This window comes from Lonchura striata, chromosome 2, assembly GCF_050655825.1.
Source record: "Lonchura striata isolate lonStrDom1 chromosome 2, ASM5065582v1, whole genome shotgun sequence".
NCBI classification, from domain to species: Eukaryota; Metazoa; Chordata; class Aves; order Passeriformes; family Estrildidae; genus Lonchura; species Lonchura striata.
Genome location: NC_140704.1, coordinates 157,191,340 through 157,213,297, shown reverse-complemented (window position 1 = coordinate 157,213,297; position 21,958 = coordinate 157,191,340). Strand labels below are relative to the sequence as shown.

General features: G+C 56.6%; 1 protein-coding gene across 2 annotated transcripts; it reads right to left on the bottom strand.

Annotated features, from left to right (window-relative positions):
• Positions 1 to 1,147: 1,147 nt before the first annotated feature.
• Positions 1,148 to 21,747, bottom strand: PUF60 (poly(U) binding splicing factor 60). Of its 2 annotated transcripts, XM_021544429.4 has the most exons (11): positions 21,703 to 21,747; positions 15,539 to 15,634; positions 14,173 to 14,262; positions 13,189 to 13,239; positions 9,110 to 9,271; positions 7,937 to 8,029; positions 6,725 to 6,938; positions 6,160 to 6,350; positions 4,027 to 4,162; positions 3,025 to 3,260; positions 1,148 to 2,146 (listed from the first exon to the last, which is right to left on the bottom strand). In XM_021544429.4, the coding sequence occupies exons 1-11, from the start codon at positions 21,727 to 21,729 to the stop codon at positions 1,847 to 1,849; spliced, it is 1,596 nt and encodes a 531-aa protein (XP_021400104.2). In that variant the 5' UTR covers positions 21,730 to 21,747; the 3' UTR covers positions 1,148 to 1,846. The 2 variants fall into 2 exon arrangements, with proteins under 2 accessions (XP_021400104.2, XP_021400105.4); XM_021544430.4 differs by lacking the exon at positions 13,189 to 13,239.
• Between the last annotated feature and the right edge of the window lie 211 nt (positions 21,748 to 21,958).

The following is a 21,958-nucleotide window of genomic DNA, read 5'->3' as shown; positions in this document are numbered from 1 at the left end:
CCTTAAAGCCCGTCCGGTGCCAGCCCTGTCCTGGGCAGGGACATCTGCCCTGGCCCGGGCTGCTCCAGGCCCCGCCCGGCCTGGAAGGAAGGAAGGATGAAGGTCCCGTGCCTACCCCTGCATTTTTGGGGTGTTTTCCATAAGCACCAGAGCCAAACAGAGCTGCTCAGGGATTTGTGCAGCTACCTCTGAAAGCTCGGGGCTGCCAAAGACAGCACCAAAGCTGCTGTAGACACGGTATCCCAAAATCCCAGTTGCTGTAGATGCAACATCCCAAAATCCCTGCATCCCAAAGTCCCAGCTGCTGTAACACGACATCCCAAAATCCCTGCATTCCAAAACCCCAGTATCCCAAAACCCCAACATGCCAAAATCCCAGCTGCTGTAGGCACAGCATCCCCAAATCCCTGCATCCCAACATCCCAGATGCTGTAGACACAGCATCCCAAAATCCCAGCACCCCAAAGTCCCAGCTGCTGCAGACACAGCATCCCAAATCCCCAAACCTCAGCTGCCACAGCCCCCAGCATCCCAGCGGTGGAACTCAGCCTCCTGGCTCTGCTCCAGGCTGAGTTATTCCAGCCCTAGATGAGTTTCCCAGGCTCTGCTGCAGGACATCCCCAAGCTTGGCAGCAAGCCCCAGAGGGAGGTTGGGCTCGGAATTCCCTGCTGCATTTCCCCTGGAGATCATTCCGCTTAGATTTGCATTTCTTAAGTAAAAGGATGATTTCCTCCAGCCTCCTGCTGGATCCTACTGCTGTGGAATTCCTGAGCGCAGGCTCAGCTCAGCTCTCTGGATCAGGGCTCCCTCCCAGCACCCCCAGTTCCTCCCTCTGCCAGGACCGGGTGATCCCCCATCCCAAATTTCCCCTTGGCTTCATCCCAACCCTCTGGGGCCGGTCCTGGAGGGAAACGGCTGCTCCTGCCCCGCAGGTCCTGACCCGAGTGTAGCTGGAGGGAGCTCGGGGCTGGGCAGGGGCAACCCCAGCCCTCTTCAGCCCATCCCTGCTCCTTGGGGTGCCACCTTGGACTGTGGAGATGCCAGTGCAGTGCCAGCCCCGGGCCAGCCTGAGCCGAGGGGGTGGCAGCCCTGTCACACAAACACACACACACACACACACACACACACACACAAAATGACACCAGCTTTCTTTGCATTTTTATCTGACACCAGACCCCTGTGCCCGCCCTGGAATGTCCTGGAATGTCCTTTACACACAGCTACAAAAATCCTGGAAGGCAAAGAGGGGCAGGGCTGGTCCCCAGGGCAGAGCTTGGCCAATTCCTTGGAACAGAGCTGGGCTGATTCCCCAGATTGAGTTTGGCCAAGCCCTGGGATCAGAGCTGGACCATTTTCCTGGATCTAAGCTCGGCCAGGCCCTGGGATGGATCAGAGTTGGACCATTTCTCTGGATCCAAGCTTGGCCAGGCCCTGGGATGGATCAGAGTTGGACCATTTCCTTGGATCCAAGCTTGGCCAAGCCTTGGAATGGATCAGAGCTGGACAACTTCCCTGGATCCAAGCTTTGACAAGCCCTGGGACCAGAGCTGGGCTGATTCCCTGGATCAGGGAATCAGGCCCTGGGATCAGAGATAGACCAATTCCCAGAAGCCAAGCTCAGCCAAGCCATGGCATCAGTCAGACCCATTTCCTGGATCCAAGCCCAGCCCAGCCCTGGGAGCAGAGTCAGGGCCATCCCCAGATCCAAGCCCTGGGATCAGAGCTGGGCCCATTCCCCAGATCCAAGCTCTGGGATCAGAGTCAGGCCCCAGATCTAAGCCCAGCCCAGCCCTGGGATCAGAGCTGGGCCCATTCCCAGCTCCAGGCCCAGCCGTGGGGTGCAGTTCATGCTGAGAGGTCGCTGTTGTCAAACCTCTCCTGGTCGTAGACCTCGGCCACCACCTTCCTGCCTGCGAACCAGCGCCCGTTGAGCGCCTGGATGGCCTTGTGAGTCTCTGAGGCCATGGAGAATTCCACAAAGATCTTGACAATGATCTCAGCATCCTCCTCCTCGCCCTGCTTCTCCTGGTAGATGATGACCCTGTTCACAGCCCCGAACTTGCCGCACTCTTCTGTCACTTCTCCCTCCAGGTCATCATCGATGTCCTTGGGATCCACCATGTTCCGCAGCACCATCACCGTGGACTGCAAGGGAAGGCAGGAGGGAATTAAAGCCTGGACACACGCACAGGACACATCCCAGCACCCCAAACCCCACTGTTGGCCACTGCAGAAACACGCCATGGGGCTGCTGGTTCAGGTCCTCAGGGATAATTACTGAGTTTCCAGGTCCGTATGCTGCTGGCGGTGAGGGGCTGGCCCCTGGATCAGAATTCCCCTGGGCTGGGAATGCTGTGTGTCATTTCCTGGGATACACCCTGGAAGCACAATGAGCCTTGGGCACCACTCTCATTTTCCCTGTGCTGCTGCCACCCAGGTATTTTTGGCTTTTCCTCTATTCTGTCACAATTCTCTTTGTGTTCCTTTCTTCCCCTCCCAGTAAAGCAGAAGGAATCCCTAGGTGCTCTGGGTGCCCAACAGGATGCAAAGGTAGGTCCCACACCTGCACCCAGCCCTTCCATGACTGAGCCCCTGGGGATCTCAGATCAGAAGGGACAGCTGAAGTCACCCGGCCTGAGCTCCAGGGCCGTGTCCAGGTGGCCTCTGGGTACCTTCAAGGACAGAAATTCCACCTCCCCTCTGGGCAGGCTGCTCTGTGCACCTGGCCCTTGCACATCCGGGGCATTCCAGGCTCTGCCCCATCCCATTCCAGGCTCCATGTGAACACATTTCTTCTGGCTGTTCCTCACAGCCCAAACCAAGGCCAACTTGTAGGCTCAGAATTCCAAACAGGTTGGGATAGAGCATTTTATTTAAAAATGCTTAAAAGTTTTGTAATTTGGGGGGTTTTAAATTTTTTAAACCTTAAATAAGACTATTTAGCTGTGCTCAGCTTTTCCCAAGCCACAGATTGAGTCTCTGGGAAAGGTGCAGGGGTGGCACCTGTCACCTCCTGAACTCACCTCCTGCTTGCGGAGCAGCTTCTGCATGACCATGTGGCGGGCGCTGCTGCCCGAAATGCTCATGTGCTCCTGCTCACTCAGCATCTCTGGCCGCTCCGACTCCTGGAACACCTCCTCCTCCTCCTTCTCCTTCTTCACCTCCACCAGCCCCAGGGCTGGGGGGCTGGCCAGGATGGGATTCACAACCCCCACCTGCGGGATGGTCACCGGGATGGGCGGCCGGGCAGGGGTCACACCTGGGAGAGCACAGGGACAGGAGGGTGGTCAGTGACAGCTGGGTGATGGTCAGTGACACCTGGACAGCGGTCAGTGAAGCTGGAAAAAATTCACTGATACCCAGGCCATGGTCAGTGACACCTAGGCAGTGGTGACACCTGGACAACATTCTGTGGTACCCAGGCCATGATCACCTGGACAACGCTCAGTGATACCCAGTGCCAATTATCCAGCTTTTCCCTCCCATGCCAGGTGTTCCTGCTGGGAACCCACGGTCTGTCCCATCTATTGGACACCAAAATGAATCCATGAAACATCCAAGCTCTGGCCCAGGCAGGGTCAGGAGCACCATTCCAGCTTCCAGTGGACCCCAGGCACAGAGTGCCACTGTGGAAAAGGGACATGGATGACAAGACACACCAGTGACAAGAGCAAGGGGACCCACAGAGCTGACAAGGGAAGAGCACACATGGGTGACAGGAGGAGGGGACAGACATGTGCAGCAACATGGAGGAGACAAGAGGAGAAGCACACAGGTGACAAGAGCACACACACATGACAGAAGGAAGAGGACGCGCAGATGCCAGGAGGAAGGGGGCACGGGCCAGGAAGAAGGGACAGACACAGGTGACAGAAGAGGAGACACGCACAGGTGCCTGCGGACAGGGGACACGTGCCAGGAGGAAGGGACACAGTGCCGGGAGGAGGGCAGACACAAGAGAGAGAAGGGGATGCACAGAAGCGCCAGCAGAAAGGGGACACAGGTACCAGGAGGAGGGGACCCACCTGTGATGACACCGGGGGCCTGTGCAGCCATCACAGCCTGAGGCAGAGCCCCCAGGGGCTGGGCCAAGGTCAGGGCAGGGGACACAAGCCCCGGGGTTGCCAGCGTGCCCAGCACTGCAGCTCCTGCCACGGCTTCCTGCACGACACGCGGAAAACCTCGGGTTAGCCCTGCCCCAGGGATGTCCCTGCAGAGGAGTTGATGTGGCTGACCCAGCCAGACTCAGCTGCCCTACACCTGGGAAATGCCCCACACTCCCACCCTAAGGAGCTCCCAGTGCTGCCAGGGAAGGTAAAGGTGGCACCCAGCCCAGCAGGAAAGCAAAAGCACCTTGGAAGAAAAATCTTCTCCTGGAACTCAAATCCCAGTGGACACTCTGACTCCAGATGCCCAGGACTCCAACCACATCCAGGAGGAACATCCAGCTAAACAATAAGCACTTCCATGGAAGTACTGAAAATAATGTGCCTAAACCACACCCCAGGATCCCAATGTTTTTGGACTGTTGTTGCTTTCCAGGCCATTGTAGTCCTGGTTTAATTGCACACATCCTTCTCTTCTCCTTGTATTCTCAGGGCTCCTGTAATCCCTCATGTGGCAGAGCAGAAGATTCCAAGGTTTTGTCCCTCCATCCCAGATATTAGTGGATCTGTGACTCAAAGCTGCTGGGATATCCCAACTCTCCTCCACATAAATGCCCAAACTCTGGGATCCAACTTATCCCATCAGGGCTCTGCTCCCACTGCCCACAAGACCACTCCTATTTCCACTGGAGATGAAGCTCCTATTGAAGGGGAATGAGAAAGTGCTGGAACAAAACCACTGGAATTTCTGGCTTCACTGGTCACCTGCTGCCCCCACTTCTCATTGGAATGGCTAAAAAACTTCTCCCAATACTTTTGATTCCTCTGCTTCCTGGCAAGTCTGACTTTTCCTACCTCTGGCAGACAAAGGTGACCCTTATTCCGCTCTTTTTAGTGCCACTCTCCTCACAGGAACAGATCCTGCAGTTCCTTGACAAAACAGCAGGATTTACCCATGTCTGTGCCACATCCCTACCATTTCACTTAAGCAGAGTCCATGCTTCCTTCCCAAAGTGATTTTGATCCAAGTAATTCCAGCCATGTCTCAACTTCCTCCCTGCCCTGACTGCAGAGCTCTCCAGACCTGTGGAATCTCTCCTGGGGACCTGAGAGCTCCCTGTGAGGAGGAGCTCCTCCCACTCCTGCCTCCACCTTTGATCCAAGGGAACATTCCCCAAAAAGCCTTTTGGAGCCTCAGCTCTGCTGCAGCAGCACCACGGGCTGCACTGACCAGCAATTCCTGCCCAAGAAAATCCCACAACACAACAGTGCTGAAATTTTCTCGCTCCATGGGCTACAGTGGCATGGGGGACGGATCCTGCTGCCCAAGGCAGGGATGGGGGCACAGCCATTGGAATCTGTGCCCAGTGGTCCCACCCAGGAGCTCCTGGTACTTCAGGAAAATGAAATCAGAGAACTCAAGTTCTGTATCAAGTGCCCACCCCATCACCGCCCTTCCCTGTTTCCCAGCAGCCTAAAGTCATTCCAGGCCTCTTCCACCCTGCTACAGGAGCAACCTTCAACCAGAGTGCAGCCCACACAGCTGCTCCTGCCCCAAATCCCTCGCCCCTTCCATGTCCTTCCCTGCTCTCTTTCAGCCTCTCCTGCAACCATTTTTCCCTCACTGCTGGTTTGATTTCCAGACTAGGAATTCTCTCCACCCTTGCCCACCAGTTCTTGAAATAAAGCTCTCATCAGCTGTGCCAGATCATTTAAAATCTGGTGTCTCCCCAGGTGCCAGGGACACATTTCCATGTGTGAAATCCTGGGACAGAGTATGATCTGGAATGGCTCGTGTTGGAAGGGACCTTAAAGCTCATCCACTCCCACCCCCTGCAATGGGACGCCTTCCACTATCCCAGGTTGTCCAAACCCTGTCCAACCTGGCCTTGGACACTTCCAGGGATGGGGCAGCTTCTCTGGGCACCCTGTGCAGTGCTCTGTGCTGTCCCTGTGTCTCACCTGTGCCTCCCCTGTTCCACCCCCCCGTCTCTCCCCTGTTCAACCCCTGTGCCTCACCTGTCCCTCCCCAGTTCCACCCCCGTGTCTCACCTGTGCCGTGATCTTGGCGGTGGCAGCGGCAGCAGCGACAGCAGCTGCAGGTGGGAGCCCTCCAGGTGTGGCCGGGGTCAGGAGGGGCATCGGGGGCGTCACAGCCTTGCCCACCCGCAGGTACTGCCCGCCCAGGTCAAAGAGGTTCATGGAGGACACGGCATCCTGGGAGGACTGTGCCTTTTCATACTCTGCAGGAGGAGATTCACCAATGAGCCTTTCGTTGTTCCATCATGGAATTATGGAATGGTTTGGGTGGCAAGGGACCTTAAAGACCTTCCAGTCCCACTCCTTGCCTCCTACCATGGGCACCTTCCACTATCCCAGGCTGCTCCAAGCCTGCTTAATGAAGCCTGGACACTGCCAGGGCTGGGGCAGCCACAGCTTCTCCGGGCACCCTGTGTCAGCGCCTCACCCCCTCACAGCCACTACAAATTGTATTTCTAAATCCCGCCCTGAACTGCTCCGAAGTTCCTCCTACCCCTTAAGTAATTCCCTCACCAGGGTGGAAAACCCACCCCCAGGAGCAGAGGACACACCCCTGCCCTGCCCCAGCTGGTTGTACCAATGAAGCCGTAGCCTTTGTGCTTCCCTGTCGTGGGGTCCCTGGCCAAGGTGCAGGATTTGATCTTCCCAAAGGCTTCGAACACGCTCTTGATGTCGTCGTCGGACAGGTCCTGGTGCACAGAGGCCACGTAGATGCGGTTGAAGGCCCGGGCCTCCTCTGCCAGCTGGTCAATGATGGGCTGAGCCTGCCCGATGTTGCTGGGCCTCCCCACCTGCAGGGACAGGGATGGACTGGAGCTGGGAAGGGCCTGGAGTACCAGGAGGGGCTCAGGGAGCTGGGAAAGGGCCTCAGCCTGGAGCAAAGGAGGCTCAGGGGGACCTTGTGGCTCTGCACAACTCCCTGACAGGAGGGGACAGCTAGGGGGGTCGGGCTCTGCTCCCAAAGACCAAGAGACAGGACAAAGGGAAACAGCCTCGAGCTGTGCCAGGGGAGGTTCAGGCTGGACATCAGGAGGAATCTCTTCAAGGAAATAGCGCTCAGGCATTGGAAGGGGCTCCCCAAGGAGATGCTGGAGTCTCCATTCCTGAAGACATCAAAGGAATGTCTGGACATGGCACTCAGTGCTCTGGGCTGGGTGACAAGGCGGGGATTGGTGACAGACTGGACTCCATGAGCTGGGAGGGATTTTCCCATGTGAGCAGCTCCATTATTCTGTGACATGGATGGTCCATGGAGCAGGACACCACTTGGCCCCTCCCTGCCCGTGCAAACACAGCACACCTCAGAGGCAAAAGGTTCAGGAACAGCCTGTACTACCCAGGTCCTGGGCTGTGCTCCCTCCTCCCTGTACCAATTTACCTTCCCTGACCTGCTAAACTTTCAGGGACTGAGAAGCATTCTGCAAGCAATTCACAGCATTCCTACCTCTTTCCTAAACCCCCTGGGCCATGGCACTCTGCACACTCAGGGTGTGTCAGAGACACCATAAAATATATAAAGAATCACCTTGGCTTTGTCTTCAAAAGAATTCCATGTGTGGGTGGGAAAACCTGAAGCCAATCTCAGGTGGGACTTGCAGGCTGGGGGTTTCTCCTTGGAGAGGAGGGACCCAGAGCCACTGTGTGCTCCATGCTGGACATCAAGGTTCATCAGGGAACAGTCTTTAGATTCCTTCCCCCATCACAGTGCCGTGGGGAGCATTTCCAGGCATGAAACCATTATTGCCAGGAAAAGAGAAGCAGGAATTTTCAGAGCAGGCATGTTACTCACCTTGATGTTCCTTCCCCCCAGCATGACAGAATTCATCTGCTCCAGGGCCAGCTGGGCAGCCTCAGGAACCTCATATTCCACAAAGGCAAAGCCCTGGGATGGGAGGAGACACCTGTCAATCACACCAGCTGTGCCAGTCTAATGCAGCCGAGCTTTCCCATGGACCAGATGCCTGCAGGTGGAATTGATTCCCACCACACTGATTTCTGCTCGTGGCCCAAGAAGATTCCTTAAAGAAGTATTTTATTATGGCAGAAAATGGCCTGCAGAGGTTCCCCCAAGAACATCTGATTCTGGAGCCCCTCAGACTCTGAGGTCCTGCAGCAAAACCCCACCCAACTAATGGCTGCTGCCTTGTCAGCACTTCCAGAGCTTCTGGCTGGGCATGAGGAGGAGTTTCTTCACTGAAGGGATGGTCAGGCATTGAAAGGGGCTGTCCAAGGATGTGTGGAATCCCCATCCCTGGAGATGTCTGAGGAATGACTGAATGTGGCACTCAGTGCTCTGGGCACTCTTTTCCAACCTCAACGATTCTGATTCCATGCACTTCACCCCACACAGCCCTGGCTCCCACCACAGAATTCTGCCATAAGCAGATCAGGGAGCTGCAAACATTCACCCCCAGCGCTAAAAGGAGCCTGTTCTTCACAGGGATAGAGGCCCTTTACTCTCTTGGCTTCATCTGGAAAGCCTTGAAGAGAGAATGTTCATTGAAGGCTGGGAATCATAGAATCATGGAATGATTTGGATTGTAGAGACCTTCCACTAGACCAGGTTGCTCCAAACCCCATCCTGCTTGACCTTAAGACACTTCCAGGAATGGGGCAGCCACAGATTCTCTGGGCAACCTGTGCCAGGGCCTCACCACCCCCATGGGGAAAAATTCCTTCCCAGTTTCTCATCCAGAATTCTGCAAAGCTGCTTATTTTGTGTTTAGGACACATGGCTGAAAGAAATGTCCTTGCAGAAGACCCCAAAACTGCTGCCGCATCACTGGGGCAGCAGCACCAGCTCTTGCTGCCCCCAAAGAATTCCACCCCTTCCCAAGACAGTTCACCTGCTCTTTGCCAGATCCGGGCCATCCCCCAACAGTTTGGGTGGGACAGGACCTTAGAGCTCACCCAGTTCCACTCTGTGTCACAGGCAGGGAACCTCCCAGCAGCCCCATCCCACCTTGTGCTTCATGGTGACGGAGTCCCAGGACATGTCGATGCTCTTGATGGGCCCGAAGGGGGCGAAGGCCTGGCGGATGGTGTCCTCCCCCAGCTCGTAGTAGATGGAGCCCACGTAGACCCGGCACATGATGGCGAGTGCCCGCTGCCTCTGAGCCGCCATCTGTAGCGAGACAAGGACTGGCTGGTCAGTGCTGGGCTGGCCGTGGCCACCGGGGCCTCCTCCCCTCCTGCTTCCCTCCCGGGAGCCAGCCCTGGCGGCAGCTCTGGCACAGCCTGGATCAGAAGGATTTCCCTGCTCGCTGCACAGGGCGCTGGAGCGGATCCGTCCGGCTCAGTCCCGGATAAAGTCCGGCTCGTCCTGGGGCAGACACAGCTCGGCTGCTCTGACCGGATCTCCCCCGGCCTGATCTCATCTCCAGCCACACCTGCAGGAGGAGGGAATCCCTTCACTCTAGGGCAGCTTCCCCCTCCAGGCAGCAAAGGGCTCAGCTCTGGGCACTGGGAGAACCCCTCCCACTCCCCCCCCAACAGCAGAGATCCATCGGCACTCCCGCCCCCACCCATCCTCCCCGGCAGCAAAGGGTCTGGAACTGGGAACCCCCCCCCCCGCTCCCTCTGGTACCAGAGCTTCCCCCCACCCCTGGCAGTCCGAGATCCAGTACTGGGCACCACTTCCACAGCTCAACAGCAAAGCCAAACACTTCCATGGCCCAGTGGGACTCCTGGGAAGCGTGTGGTGCCAGTACTCATCCCTGCCTGGTGGCACTGGCTGTACTGGTGCAGCCCCAACACGCAGGGGCTGCACACAGGGTTCCTGCTACGGTGTCCTAAGTCTGCCTGGAAGCCTGTTTTCAAGACAAATCCAGCCATTCCTCACAGGAGGGATCCCAAAAGCAAAGCACAGTGTGTCCTTCATGTCTGTCACCCCCAGAGAAGCTCTAGAGCTGCTGAGGGACATGGCCCTGGACATGTGGCCATGCCTCGGGGCTCTGGAGGAGTCACTGCCTGCATGTCAGGGGATGGCTCTGGGGCAGGTGGGACACACCTGGGGCAGGAAGAGGCTGGTGCAGAGCACGTGCAGCAGCAGCAGGTGATGCCTCGGCCCTGCCCAGCACCACAGCAGCGAGTTCCGAGCACCCCCAGGGCAGAGGGGCTGCAACCAGGGCCTTCAGGAGACAATTTCTGGGGTGCCCTAATGAGCAGAGGAGCTCTGCCATGCCTGGGGTCTCCTGGGGCAGAGGGAAAGCACTCAGAACCTCCTCAAGGCTGATTTTTGGGGTGCCCTGATGAGTACAGGAGCTCTGCCTGGGGATGCTACAGGCCAAAGGGAGGGAGAGCTCATCTATGACAGGCACAGTAGCATGGACACAGCCTGTACCCAAGGGACTCCTGCACCCTGCTGCACCTGTCCAGGACTGCCACTGGCCACAGGAGGAAACCACCTGCGAGAGTTTAACTCCTGCCATTCTCTACAGGATGCTGCAAACAGGGACAGCTCTCACCCCTGACTGTCCCTGAGGTGACATTAAACCCCAACTGCTGCTCCTGAGGTGACATCGAGCCCCAGCTGCTGCTCCTGAGGTGACATCGAGCCCCAGACTCTGCCCCTGAGGTGACATCAAGCCTCAAATGTTGCTCCTGTGGTGACATCGAGCCCCAACTGTTGCTCCTGAGGTGACATCCAGCCCCAGCCGCTGCTCCTGAGGTGACATCCAGCTTGCCCCCTGCCTGGCTTAGGATTTCCCAGCACGGCTGGGCCATGGCTCTCTTTACTCTGCAGGCTGTGACCAGCAGGACTATGGCACGTACACATGCAGGACAGTGGCTGGGTGCTCTCCCAGGTGCTGCAGCACATTCTCAGCTTTGGTGCAGGAAAGCCCCTCAGTCTGCAGCATATCTGTTTAGGGGGTCAGAGCCACCACCAGTGTCACCCTGGGTGTCCCAGGGAGGTGCCTCTCCCGAGGAGCCTCTGCAGGAGGAAATCCCCACTTTGCCCTGCCACAGGACTCTAAAGGAGAGGTGGGGGAGCACGGAGGACTCAGGATTTTCAGACAGCAGAAGAATTCATTCCTGCAAAGGGTGTTCAGGCATTGGAAGAGGCTGTCCAAGGAGGTTCGGAGTCCCCATCCCTGGAGGTGTCCAGGGAACACCTGGATGTGGCACTCAGTGCTCTGGGCTGGTGACAATGTGGGGATCAGGCACAGCTTGGACTTGATGACCTTGGAGGTCTTTTCCAGCCTTAATGACTCTGGGATTTTGGACTTGCAGAAGGCAGAGGTGAGATGGGCTGTGCTGACTCCAGGTCTCTGTGGGTCACCAACAGGAGCATCCAGATAGGGGATGTGCCCTGGGCACCTGAGCTCAGCACAAGTTGGTGTCAGGGCCTCCTGCCTGGACATCTCACTGCTCTCAGCAGCCCCCAGGCTGATTTCACTGCTCCCTGGGCCTCTTTCTCCTCCTGTAAATTGGAAAAGCACCTGAAGCCTCAGCCAGGCAGCAGCCTCCACATTTAGCTGTGCAATGCTGCTCTAAAGGGATTTGGGAGGTTATTTTAAGCACAGGCCAAAACCCCACCTTGGGGTGCTCTTGTAATCAAAGCAAGTGATGCACAAGCCTCAGCACGAGCATCAGTCATGACACAGTGACACCAGGGGATGGCGAAGGGATGTGGGAATCTTACACTGTGACGCTGAGGATTGAGCCCATAGGAAGCTGTAACTCAGGCCTTGAGACCCAGAGCTCAGGGAGTTCAGGCTGTGCTGCCTCCACAAAGGAACTGGAAAACTCTGGCAACAGGAAAAGTGCTGGACAGGGGGCTGTTTGCACTTTGTGCATTCTGATGCAAAAAGGGGGCTCCGGGATGAAGCATCTGCCAAGAATGGGAAGCATCTGCCAATAAAGGGGGCTTTGGGATGAAGCATCTGCCCATCTGACTGCTCTGAACTGTACCAGGCTCCTGTTCCTGGGCTGTGTCCATGTGTGAGTCCCAAAGGAGGAATGGCTGAGGAAAAGGGGTCATAAGCCATTAAAACTTTCCTGTGCCACCAATTCAGCTGTGCCCAGCTGGGGAGAATGAGCCAGAAACGATTTAGGCCAAATTGCTGGAGTTCCACTGTCAGACAGCAGCTCCGGGGATGGGGGAGTTCCTAGGCATGAGGGCTCCGACACCATCTCTGCCAAATGCACACCAAGATGGCTGCTGTGCTCCACTCCAAACGTCCCCCTGCTCCAGAACATCCATTCTGGCTCCCCACTGATACACCACCCACTGCCAAAGGAGGGAGACTGGGGATTTCACTTCAGTGCCCTTTTTCTTGGAGTTCAAACCTCCACCCATGTGTTACGCCAGGCACAAATCTCATTTTCCAGCAAGATGGAGAGGTATTTACAAATGAATTTACAACTGAACCTTTGGGCACAGAGAGGAGTCACAGGACACTTTGTCCAGCACGTCTTAGAAAAAGGAGAGGATGGATTGTGCCCAGTCATTCAGCTCTTTGTGGCCCCTGATTAGAAAGGGCACAAAGGCTCACCCAAGTGCTCTGATCAGTGCTGCAGTTCTGTCCCTTCCATCCTGCTTTTGCTGCACTCAGAACGTGCCATACTGCCCTGGTCTGGACCGTGCACAGTAAAGAGAGTCTGAGCCTGGGCTACACCATGTTCTACCAACCTCCGGCACCCCGGCCCTCCCCAGCACCGGCCGGCTCTGGGTGCTGGGAGGTCGTTCCACAAGAAATCGCCCCTTGGTGAGTTACCTTGGCCGTTAGTTTTAGGTCAGGACCTCAGAACTGTAGCATCCCTAGAAATGCAGCTCCCACAATTTCACGGGTGTGTTCAGAACTGGTGGAAATCTAAAGCTGTCTTTGCCCCCGAGTGGCAGTGTCCCCGCAGACTGCACAGCCTGGGGTCTTCTCGGGGCAGTGACACCTCGCTCTGCTCCTGGGCGTGTCCAGTACAGGTGGGGATGTGGGAGGGCTGTGCTGGGCGCGGACAAGAGCATTGGCACCACTACGAACGTCCCCACGCTAGGCCCTGACTAAGACAAGTGCCCCAGAAGAAGTGAATATGTCTATTGACCGATTGTAAAGGTGAGAGAGGATCTCCAAAGCCCATTGTCACTGCTGCCATCTGAAAGACAGTAAAGACAGAGTTCAGTCTGTTGGAGCTGAGCATACTACGGCTGTTTGTACAAACTCAAGCAGAGCGGCGGCACAGGGGCACCTGCGGAGAGGCCTCTCCTTCCTCGGCCCTCACTGCCTGGTCCCCAGGACTGCCCGGCGCCAGGACCCTGCTGAGTCCGGTCCCACCAGGCCAGGGTGGGGATGTGCTGCTGCCGCTGCCTCGGGAAGCAGGGTGGGATCCCAGGGGGGACTCAAGGCAATAGTAACCTCTGCAACCACTGTTGTTGATTCACCCCCAGCATTTAAAAGGAGCCCCTCAACTAGAGCAGACCCTCAGAACCAGGCACAGCCCCAAACGGCCTCAGCTGCCGGGCAGGGAGAGCACATCCACGGGGATTCCTCAGGCAAAGCCCTTGTTTTGGGCTTCCTGACTTTGAGTAAAGACACTGAGACATGTTCCAGAAACGTCTGAAGGAGGGGAGGTCAAACCCTAGTTAAGGGTTCTCCCAGTGGGGGCATTCCAGTACAAGCAGGAACAGCCAACAGAACTTCAAAATTGAGAGCACCTGGGTGCAGGGGACAGAAACGGGGCAGCACTAGGACACAAGAACACAGGGACCCTCCCTCAGGCAGAGGAGATGGTGATAGGACACTGTTCCCAGGATCTCTTCTGCCCTCACCACCTTAAACATGGCTCAGAAGCAAAGCCCACGGCAAAGTCTTTGGCTTCTTGTATCTCAAGAAGGGACATCCAACAGGACTGGAACTTTTAACCATTTCCTCTTGGAACAAAAGAGATCTGCGGGCAATTTGTGAGGTTAGTCAGGGTGCCCAGGTGAGCTGCAGGCTCAGGGCTGTGCTCTGGTTCCAAGGGCCTTGAGAACTCCACCGTGTTGGGGGGAGCACGAGGCAGAGGGAGCGGCTCGCAGGGGGGTCTCACCTGGAGGTTGGTGAGCTGCTGCTGCTGGTGGGCGATGGTTTGTTTCACCAGCACGCTCTTGATGCTCTGCTCCATCGCGTACTTCTTGGCCTGGAAGGAAAACAGGGGCTGTAGGGGCAGGACAACACAGCGGGGCAGGGAACGACGCCTGGCTCTGCACCACAGCTCCCAGAACCTTCTGGTCTCCGTCCCTAAGCACCAGGCACTGCCCACAGCTCCCCAGCACCTCGAGGCCCTGGGACACAGAGAATGCCGTGTGGGGCAGCGCAGGGAAGCAGCATGCACCGGGAGCTCGGCATTCCCCCTCTTCCGCCCTCACACCCCACCGCAGCCCCTTACCTGCAGGGCCCAGGGCGGGGCACGGCCTCCTCCAGTCCTCTCCTCTCAGAGAGCGTCTGCACAGACGGGTGCTACAGGAGGGAAGGGGCTCCACCTCCCTCCCCATGGCCACCCTGGACTGGGCTCTGCCCTCTCAGCACACCCGGCCTGCTCTGCGTCTGCTCCCAAACCACACCAGCTCCTCCCTGGCTCTGCTCCCTAAATGCCCCAGTTCACCTCTGGCTCTGCCTGCCCTTGCAAGACTCCCTTGGGGCTGCTCTCAGTCCTCCCCAAATGTGGCAAAGCCAGAGATTCCAGGCTGCCAGCACCAAGGCCCAGTGCCAAGACAAACCTCATCCCCAGACCTGTGCTTTTCCCCAGGACACACACTCAGCCACCCCTTGGCACCTGGTCTCCATGGCTGTGTTTGGGAGCTGCCAAGGAACAGGAGGATCTAACCCAGGGATTTGAGGGGTGTGCTTTGGAAACCTGAGAATAGACAAGGGGGTTTGCATCCACTGGCTCCAGAGAAGCCAGAGGGAATGAGGCTAGGAGCCAGCCACCTCACACAGAGGGACAGCTGTGACAGCCAGGCACAGCCACATGGAGCCTCCCGAGGACAGAGCTCTGTGTCCCTGTCATCCCGAGGACAGGGGTACTCTGGGATGTGTGTAGGTGTGGACAGTGACAGGCCAGCTGGAGCAGATCCCAATTTCAGTGCTCCTGGAGCAGCAGCTGCTCCTCAGTGACCTTGTGGCACCCACACCCTAGCTCAGAATTCCCATCTGACTTAGGACGCCATTTTTCTGAACTGACTTTAATTAAACCCACTCTCACCCACCCCAACAGCAATTCCCCACCATGTTCCTGAAAGTGTCCATGAACCCTAAACCAACCCGAGTAATTCCAAATGTGACTGTGGGACCCTCCAGTATGGCCATGATCCCAGAGATCCAGTGGTGAATTCCCTTTGGCCCCACCAGTGGCAGAGTCTCATTAAAACACACCACCACTCCCCAAACAGCAAATTGACACCAGTTTTACTCACTTTCTGGAGAGCTTCCTGCTGCTCCGGGGTGAGAGGGGGCAGCCCCAGCTTTGCTGCTGTGCTTTGCCCGTTTTCCATCTTAATGGACTCCGTACCCTAAGGAGACAGAAGATACTCAGGGAAAACTGTTCTCACAGGAGTGACCTCTCTTCCTTGCCAGAAAATCAAAGCACTTCATGTCAGAACATGACAGTTGGCTAAAAACCCTTCCCAAACCCAGCTGTATGTCAGGAAAACCAGTTCATATTCCCACTATTCTCTGCGGGAAGAGCCATCCCAGCAACTGTATACTTAGAGAGTTCTCTAGCCACGTTTTCTGTGAACAGACAATCAGATAATCCCCAATCCTCGCTCATGTCATCTCCATCCCCTCAACAAGATCCACTGTCTAATGTCCCCATCAATGTTCTCCTCCTGCTTCTCCCTCCCAGCTCTGTTCACCCAGCTCTCTCAAGTTCTTATTTTAAAACCTTCTCTGAAACTTTCCCAAATCACAGAATCATGGAATGCTTTGGAGAGACCTTAAAGTTCAGGCAGTCCCACCCTCTGCCATGGGCAGGGACACCTTCCATTGTCCCAGGTTGCTCCAAGCCCTGTCCAGCCTGGCCTGGAACACTTCCAGGGACACGGCAGCCACAGCTCCTCTGGGCAACCACTGGCTGGGTCTCACCACCCTCACAGGGAAGGATTTCTCCCCAATATCCCATCTGGCCCTGCCCTCTGGCAGTGGGAAGCCATTCCTTGTGTCCTGTCACTCCCAGCCCTTGTCTGAAGTCTCACTCCAGCCCTCTGAACTATGATTCCAGCACAGCACAGTGATCCCACTGCTGGGACTGGGACTGCAGCGTGGTGATCCCACTGCTGGGACCATGGATCCCAGTGCTCAGACCATGGATCCTACTGCTGGAATCAGAATGGGGGTTCTGGCAGCACCATCCATCAAAACAGAGCTGGTTCCTACTCTCAACTCCACATTTCCCATCAATCACCCAAAAACCAGCAGGGACAATCCCCAGCCTGTGGTCCTGGATGTGCTCCTGTGGGATGTCTTTGCTTCAAGTAAAAGGATCCATGGAAAAACCTCCATTCAGAGCAGGAGCCAAGACCTGAAGCTTTACCAAAAGCAAAGCTTTTCCTGGACTGTCACAGAATCATGGAATAGTTTGGGTTGGAGGGACTTCAAAGCTCATCCCATTCCACTCCCTGCCATGGGCAGGGGATACCCTCCACTAGCCCAGTTCCTCCAACCTGGCCTTGGACACTTCCAGGGATGGGGCAGCCACAGCTTCCCTTCCCAGCCCAGCCATTCCAGGATTTTAGGATATATCCTCTGTGGAGTTGCGTTATTTGTATGTTTTATTATCCCTATATTATGTATCAGTTTATTCCTTTGTACCCCCGTGTGCAACTTGGTTTATCCCCAGTTTTCCCGCCTTGTCCTCCCTTCCTGCCTTCCCAGTATCTATCCATCACCCTGAAAGAGGCATTTTACCCCCCCCCGGGTGCCTTGTCTATCACTCGGTGCCCCTTCCCATCCATCCAGAAGCTTCCACTCAGGGCACCGGGTGATTGGGCGAGGACCTGGGGCTCCCCCCATATCTTTCCCCCATTGGACCCCATCATACCCCCCCATCCCGGAGCCACCCCCTATCCCTATCCCCATTGGTCGTTGGATACCCCTCCCTTACAGTTTATAAGCCAGTGCAAGCACCTTGTGCTTGTTCCTGTTGGCTGGCACCGTTCTAGGATATTTGGCCCCGTTGGGCTACAATAAACTCAGACTTAGCCCCCAGCAGGATCCGCTCTTCATTTACCACCGCGAGGCTTGCTAGCGCTGCCCGGAACCCACAAAGGCACTCTCCAAACCCCAGCTGGGAGCGGCGGAGGGTGCCTCCATCGCCCGCCCTCGCCCCACAAGAGCTAGCCAGGGCTGAGAGAAAAGGGAACCGGGGCGGGAGCGCGGCAATCCTCAATCATCTGACTCTCATTTTACAGCAAGAATGAGACTCCTGGTTCTGTGCCTCCAGTCCCCTGTGGGTGGTGTGAGCATTTTCCAGGATCAGTGCACATGGAGCAGACAGAAAACAAACCCTCCCAACACAAAATCCTGCTCTGCAGGTGTCCAGACATTATCCAGAGCTGCAGCTGTTCCCCATGTCCCTTCAGAAGTCCATGGCTGCACTGGGACACAAGAAACACAAGGATGATGGGAACAGAGGTGGCTGGAGCTGCACACTGGCAAACTCCAGTGCACAAAGCCACAGCCAAGCTGAAAACAAGACCAGCAAGGGATATGGAATCATGGAATTGCTGGAATTGGAAAAGCCTTCATAGCCCGCCGAGTCCAACTGTCCCCAGCACTGCCAAGGCCAGCAACCATGTCCCCTAATGAAATGCCATCTCCACCTGGCCACAAGCACAATCCAGAAATGCTCATTTGTTTAGAAAAGAAGGCTCCCTCATCTCCAAGATTCATTTTGATTGTGGAACATCCAATAAATTAATTTTTAAAATCCTTCTTGTCCTTTCCCACCTGGCTGAAGCCTGTTTGTCAACAGCTGTCCCTGTCCCCTCCCATGTCTCTGCCGCTGGACACCCAGACCTCTCCCCAGCCAATTTCAAAATCCACAAACCCTTCTCCCACTGCTGCTACCATCTCCTCCAGCTTTAAAAACTCAATTATTCCCATTTAGGAGCTCTGAGATGTGGAAGGAGAAGAACAGAGTGAAGGGCGGCCAAGTGTAACCATTCAAAATAAAAAAGTGAGGAGCCCGTTCTGTTGTGATTGTTCCAAACCCAGCCCATTGCACAGCTGACTTTAATATAATTTACATATCTGGGCTCATTAACAGGCACAGCTTCCAAAAACTGCTCTGGAACATCGCAGCTCCAGCAGAGAGAGCAAAGCTGAGACTGGAAGGACCCAGAGGTACCCAGGCACTGCTGGCTCCAAGCTCTCTGCCCTCACAAATCCCTCTGGGAAGAGCCCATAGATCCAGGAGTGATCCCTGCTGACCACGGGAATGGCTCCAACAGGAATTCCTGACCATATATCCCTTGCCATGGAGCATTCGCCAAGGAACATCATCACCCTGTCACTCTGGGCTCCCTGGAAAGCAGTACATTGTGCAAACCCATCCCAGCCTCCACCCTGAGACTCAGAGAGCCCAGAGTGCTGCCTTCCTCTTTCCAGGCTCCTCGGGATAACCCTGCTCCCAGAAACCAGGAACAAGCCCAGCTCCCTGGGGCCAGACAATAGCACCTGGGGCTTTGTGCTCAGGCTCCTCCCCTGAAACCTTATTACCACATCACATAACAGCCAGAGGAAGGAGGAAAGTGGGAGAAAAACTCGAGCAAAGCCAGTTGAGGAAGCAGGAGAACAGGAGCTTCTTTGGAAAAAAATAAATGGGAACTGGATTCCTGCTGCTATTCCGGCATCTGAGCATGGCTGGGTCCTTATAGGGGGTTTGAACACCAAAAGCGCAGAAACATTTCTGGAAATCTGTTATAGAGCTGAGAACTTCCATGAAGTATAAACACACAAAAAGGACAGAATCCCGTTTATTTGGGAACCACAAACAGCAGATCACATGGAGATTCAAGGAGACAGAAGTGCAAAAAGGAAGGATGAAGCACATGGCCAGGGCATTGGCTCTACCCTTGCTCCCTGACAGGGTGAACAGGAATTCAGCAGAGTCCTTTCACACTGGCCCCAGCAGGGGCTGGAACACAGCCAGAGCAGCACTGAATGCCAGGATCAGATAGAGCACCGAGTCCAGCCTGGGACTGATCCCCACCTCTCAGCACATCAGAGCTCCGAGTGCCGTGTCCAGCTGCTCCTTGGATACTTCAAACCTCCAGCAGCAGCCCCTTGCAATGGCCCCACCTCTTCCAGAAAGAAATTCCTCAACTACAGCTGAGTGTCCAGGGAAGGCCCTTCCTAGTGGGTACAGCCACACTCCAGTTCAGTCCCTATTTTCCATCTAAGCCCTTGGGGATTCCACTGGCAGCCTGGAAGCCCTTGTGGGCACGGTAACCTTTAGTACTCCTCAGTGGCTTTAGGAACTCGTTTCCCACACCCCGTGGAATGTTCTTTCCCAACTGGGAACAGCAGTGCTGGCAGTCACTGCTGGCATGTGCAGAATCCAGAGCATGGGGCACATCCAAAGCTTCTCCACTACTCCCCAGATGTGTTCCTAGAGATTGGCAGGAACCCAAACCTCCCAAAATGGGCCCTTTCTGCAGCACTTGGTGAGCAAATGGCTCCCACAGCTGCATTCCCTGGGAATCCCACACACATCCCCTGGGCTCTGTCTGTCCCACAGCACACCAAGGGGCTATCCAGGATCCTGCACTCCCTGGGAATCTCACATACATCCCCCTAGGATCTGTCTGTCCCACAGCACACCAAGGGGCTATCCAGGATCCTGCACTCCCTGGGAATCCCACATACATCCCCCTAGGATCTGTCTGTCCCACAGCACACCAAGGGGCTATCCAGGATCCTGGATTCCATGGGAATTCCACATACATCCCCTGGCCCTGATCTGTCCCACAGAGCCATCCAGGATTCCCTGAAAACGTGGAATGAACATTCACAGGTCCCACCCAGCCTCCCGGGCTCCTTCCCCAGGAGCAGCAAAGCTGATTTCTGCATCTGACGGGCAGCCACACAGCTGCCTTCGTGTGACTCCCACTGCTTCTGCCACCATGGAATCACAAGGGGCTGGAAAACACCTCCAGACCGTTAAGCCAAACCTGTGACCTGTCCCCAACCTGTCCCCAGAGTGCCACCTCCAGGGACTGGCACTCCAAACCCCCCTGGGCACCCTTTCCTCAAAGGAATTCCTCCTGGTGTCCAGCCTGAGCCTCCCCTGGCACAGCCTGAGGCCATTTCCTCCTGTCCTCTCACCTGGAAGGGTGTGCACAGGGACTCCCCACACCTGGAGACCCCTGTGCAGATGTGTCCACAGGGATTGCCCACACCTGGAGAGCCCTGTGCACGTGTGGCCACAGGGATTCCCCACACCTGGAGAGCCCTGTGCAGGTGTGTCCACATGGATCCCCACACTTGGAGACCCCTGTGCAGGCATGCCCACTGGGTAAATGGGAATTCTGAGGCCAGGTTATTTCCTTCCCATCCCCCGCGGAATCACAGGTAACCTCACAAAGCAAGACCTGCCCCCTCCTTCCCAGCACTAACCTGGGAAATGTCACAGTCCAATGGATTAAGGAAAAAATGAGGCAGGAAACAAAGCGAGAGTTGTTTAGATCTCCTCCCAAATGGGAGCACCAACCCCACTGAATTCACAAAAGGAACTCCAGGACACACAATTCCTCCCAGGATCAGCAGCGGCCCCTTAGGGGAAGGCTGAGCTGCCCTGGAACCAGAGCTGCAACTCAGAGAAATCCCGTATTTTCCCTGAAAACAGCGATGGGGAACAGGAGACAAACCCCACAATGAACTCCTGCCGTGCCACACGGCCGGCAGACCCAGGCCGGCACTCCAGGAGCTCTGGGGGTCGGATGGAGCTCCTGCAGGAGCCCGATTCCCGTTTCACAGCAATCCCAGCGAGCCCGGAGCCGGCCCGGCACCCCGGCAGCATTCCGCGGCTGTCAAGGCTCAGCCCCAGGAAAAGGAACACCCGACACCGCTGCGCTCCCACACCGCACCCGGCCGGGGGCTGAAACCTCCCAGAGGCCACAGAGCTCCGCAAAACGCAATCCAGGCGGACTCGGGAACGGGAGCCCCAGAGCAGCACTTAAACAAGCAGATTTAGGAAACCGAGCCCAACTGAGACAGGCGAATTTGGGAACGGGAGCCCAAAGAGAAGCGTTTAAAGCCACGGATTGGGGAACAGCAGGCCCAGCACAGCGGCCTGCAGCGGCACGGCCGAGCCTGGGACAGCCCCTGCCGTGGAGTGGGGGGGGGCGGAGGGGGGGGGACGGAGCTCAGCACCGCGCGGGGGAACACCGACACCTTCCCCTCAGGGACGAGGCCACAACGGGAGCCCAGAAGCGGAAGAGAACCGACGGGAAGCGGCGCCGTCCCCTCAGAGCCGCCACGCCACCCAGAGAGACCCCGGCCCGGGCGGACCCCCTTGGCGGCCGCCCTGTGTCCTGCCCCCGAGGCGCCGGCCCGGACCGGCCCCGCCGCCCCTCACCAGCGCCATCGCCGTTGTCGCAGCCATCTTGTCCTCCCCGTCTGCAGCACGCGCCTCTCGCGAGAGCTCAGTGGCGCGCGCGCGCGCGGGAAACGGGGGCCGGGCGGCGCTCGCGAAAAGTATCGCGAGACCGCGGGAGGGCATCACGTGACCCCCGGCGGCTGGCAAGATGGCGTGACTCAGGCGTCGTCGCCGTCGGAGGTGTGAGATGTGGTGTGGCGTGATCCCGGGGGAGCGGGGCTTCAGCTCGGCTGCT